General features: G+C 45.6%; 1 protein-coding gene across 1 annotated transcript; it reads right to left on the reverse strand.

Moving 5' to 3' along the window:
- Positions 1 to 864: 864 nt before the first annotated feature.
- GPR119 (G protein-coupled receptor 119) lies at positions 865 to 1,933 on the reverse strand. The gene has a single exon (XM_065901309.1). The coding sequence runs from the start codon at positions 1,928 to 1,930 to the stop codon at positions 923 to 925; it is 1,008 nt and encodes a 335-aa protein (XP_065757381.1). The 5' UTR covers positions 1,931 to 1,933; the 3' UTR covers positions 865 to 922.
- Positions 1,934 to 3,898: the final 1,965 nt, after the last annotated feature.

The following is a 3,898-nucleotide window of genomic DNA, read 5'->3' on the forward strand; positions in this document are numbered from 1 at the left end:
GTGACATAAGAGGCCAACTGAGGGGAAGGGGCACCACAGAGTTAGGAAGGTGGTGGGTTGGAGGGGTAACAGCAGAAATAATCACAAGACAGGTGATTCGCCAAAGAAACACTGTTTTGAACACCGTGAAGTGTGGAAAAAGACAAGCTTTAGTATCTAATTCAGGTTCCTACATTCATACAACCTCACTACATAAAATGTCTGATTTACATCAGGGAGGGCAGGACCCCTCATTTCACCAAAGCAATCACTGTAGTACACAGTTAAAAAGAACAGAACCTTATTTCTCTAGTGCTGTGCTTTCTAATATGATAGCCACTGGCCACGTGTAGCTCTTGAGCATTGGCACATGGCTAGTTTGAATTGAGGTATTCTATAAGGGTAAAATACACACCAGACTTCAAAGATTTAGCATGAAAAACATAGGGTAATGATCTTTTATACTGATTGCATGTTGAATTAATGTTTTAGATATATTGAGTTAAATGAAACATTATTTTCGCCTGCTTCTTTTTTTTTTTTACCTTTTTAACATGACTACTAGAACATTTAAGATTACATAGGTGGCTTGCATTAGACTTCTGTTAGACAGTGCTGCTCTAGTGTATTCAAAAATAAGATTTGAGTTTAAGCATCTTTCCAGTAGTACACTTCTTGCTTTAAGTCAGTATACCTCTACAGGAGAAACAGACTCATTGCAAAAGAAGGGCAGGGAGGAATGGAGATTTGCAAATGGGGAAGCTGATTATAGAGGGAAGTCAGCACCCTGCCTTAGTTACCTCTCAGTCTGAGGTAAGGAGGTGCAGGGGGTGGTCAGTTGCTGGAAGCAAGTGCTCTCTTTTCCCTAGCTCCACCTGGTCTCCTAGCTGGGGCTCTGAGAAGGGAGAGAGGGGCACTTTGAAACTTGTCTGCCCTTACCATCTTAGCCGTCAAGCTCTGAGTGGGAGATGGTGGTGATGTGACGGGCACTTTCCCTGGGCCCCTGTGGGCCACCATCCCTGGCTGAGAGAAGGAGGAGGAATGCGGCGAGCCCCTTCTTCATTCCCAGGGCCATCTGGGAGAACTGTTGCCGTATCTCCTTCTGCCAATAGGCATAGATGAGTGGGTTGAGCAGGGAGTTGCCCACACCAAGCAGCCACAGGTACCGTTCCAGCACTGGGTAGAGGTGGCACTCCTGGCAGGCCACCTGCACAATGCTAGTGATAAGGAACGGGGTCCAGGACAGAGTGAAGCTGCCAATGAGAACGGCCACAGTGCGGACAGCCTTGAAGTCACTGGGGGTCCGTGGGGGCCGGTGAGCCCCGGCCGGGGCTCCCGCATGCTCCGTCTTGCGGATCTGCTGGCTGTGCATGGAAGCAATCTTGAGCATGTCACAGTAGAAGAAGACAAAGAGGAGCAGGGCTGGGAAGAAGCCAACGCAGGAGAGGGTCAGCACGAAGCGCGGGTGAAACACAGCGAAGAAGCTGCAGGGCCCCTTGTAGGTGGTCTGCTGGAATACGCGGACCCCGAGTGGGAGGAAGCCAATGAGGTAAGACACCAACCACAGCCCGGCAATGCAGGCCCTGGCCATGAGCCCATTCATGATCTGGTAATAGCGGAGGGGCTGCTTGATGGCAAGGTACCTGTCAAAGGCAATCAGCATGACCGTGAGGACAGAGGCAGCTGCAGAAGAAGTGACAAATGCCATCCGAAGGCTGCACAGGGTCTTCTGTGTGGGCCGAGCCGTGCTGGAGAGCTGGTCTGTGACTAGGCCAGAGATGGCCAGGCCAAGCGAGGTGTCAGCCACAGCCAAATTCAAGGTGAAGCTGAGACCGACACCATCATTCTTGTGGATCAACGACAGCACAGCCATGACCACTAGGGCATTAGCAGCAATAATGAGGGAGGCCAGGATAGCAAGGATCACTCCAAATGAGAAAGATGACTCCATGTCTTGAAGTGGCAGTATTTCCACTCACCAGGGCATGCTGGCTCTCCAGCTCAAATTCTCACGGTGGGGAGGCAGAGCGGTGGGTTCAGAGCTGCAACGTAGTGCCGGCCATCGCTGGCAGTCCAGGCCGGCAGCTTCCTTTCTTTGGGATACTGCTGGTCACTGAGAATCACGCCCCGTCTCGTTTTCAGTCCTCAGCCTCTTGCCTCTCCAACTCTCTGAAGGCAGCAATCCCAGCGCAGATGTCTCCCTGGGTCCTGAGCTAGTCCCTCCTCCCACCACCAAGTTACTAGACAACTCCCAAGTACCTGCTGCCCGTTGTCTCGCCAGGCTCTCTCCCTTCACTGATGTTTCAAGGACTTTGTTTAGAGAGACTCGGACATTCATCAGGTCTTCCGTCTGGCAGAATATATAATTGATTCTAATCACACTTTTTCTTTCTCCATAGCTTGATCTTAGATGTCCACTTCTTTTCTTCCTAAGCCTCAAGTTCTAGCTTAACAACTAATCTCAGTTTAATTAAGCATTTGCTTAATAACAAATCCTCAGTTACTATTATGTCTGCTTTTAATCAAGCAAGATGATCATAATCAGTTGAAGTGGGAAGTGGGGCAGACAAGCTATTTTAGGGTCCAGCATACTTTCAGGGGAGTTACTACACGCTTAGGCTCTTTCTTTTTTTTTCTTTTTAACATCTTTATTGGAGTATAATTGCTTTACAATGGTGTGTTAGTTTCTGCTTTATAACAAAGTGAATCAGCTATACATATACATCTATCCCCATATCTCTTCCCTCTTGTGTCTCCCTCCCTCCCACCCTCCCTATCCCACCCCTCTAGGTGGTCACAAAGCACCGAGCTGATCTCCCTGTGCTATGCGGCTGCTTCCCACTAGCTATCTATTTTACATTTGGTAGTGTATGTATATATATATATATATATATATTTTTTTTTTTTACATCTTTATTGGAGTATAATTGCTTTACAATGGTGTGTTAGTTTCTACTTTGTAACAAAGTGAATCAGCTATACCTGTTGTTTCCTAACACCTCAGATTCTAATTCTTTCAAATAGGGTGTGCTGGTTCCCTATTTCTCATCCCTCAGAACTTGATTAATTGAGGATTCAGAAGGGCAGGAAAAGCAAAACAGAATTGTTACTAGCTGTCATTCAGTTTAGAATAGAGCCTACTCCCTGTCGAGAGCTGCTGTCTATTGGGTATACTCACTGAGAACTTTTTCTGCATTATGTTGGACCATGTTTCTGGTCATGAGTTGTGGCTGCCAGTCTTGTACTTTCTTTCTTTCTTTCTTTCTTTTTTAATTTTAGGCCACACCGTGAGGCATGCAGGATCCCTGACCAGGGATTGAACCCATGCCCCCTGCAGTGGAAGTGTGAAGTCCTAACCACTGTACCACCAGGAAATTCCCTGCATTCTACTTTCTCGATCCTGTAGCTTTGCCTTTCTTTTTTTTAAAAAAATTACTTTATTGAAGTATAGTTGATTTACAATGTTGTGTTAATTTCTACAGTACAGCAAATTGACTCAGTTATACATATATACATGTTCTTTTTCACATTCTTTTCCATTATGGTTTATTGCAGGGTATTGAATATATTTCCCTATGCTGTATGGTAGGACCTTGTTTATGCATCCTATACATAGTAGTTTGCACCTGCTAATCCCAAACTCCCAATCCCTCCCTTCCCCACCTTCCCTCCCCCTTAGCAACCACAAGTCTGTTCTTTATGTCTGTGAGTCTGTTTCTGTTTTGTAGATAAGTTCATTTGTGTCATATTTTAGATTCCACATATAAGTGATATCATATGGTATTTGTCTTTCTCTTTCTGACTTACTTCACTTAGTGTGATAATCCCTAGGTCCATCCATGTTGTTGCAAATGGCATTATTTCATTCTTTTTTATGGCTGAGTAATATTCCATTGTATGTATGTACCACAGCTTCTTT

The sequence above is a fragment of the Phocoena phocoena genome, chromosome X (assembly GCF_963924675.1).
Source record: "Phocoena phocoena chromosome X, mPhoPho1.1, whole genome shotgun sequence".
Lineage (NCBI taxonomy): Eukaryota > Metazoa > Chordata > Mammalia > Artiodactyla > Phocoenidae > Phocoena > Phocoena phocoena.

Coding starts and splice junctions, on each gene's coding strand:
- GPR119 (XM_065901309.1), bottom strand. CDS start 1,930: ATGGAGTCATCTTTCTCATTTGGAGTGATCCTTGCTATCCTGGCCTCC.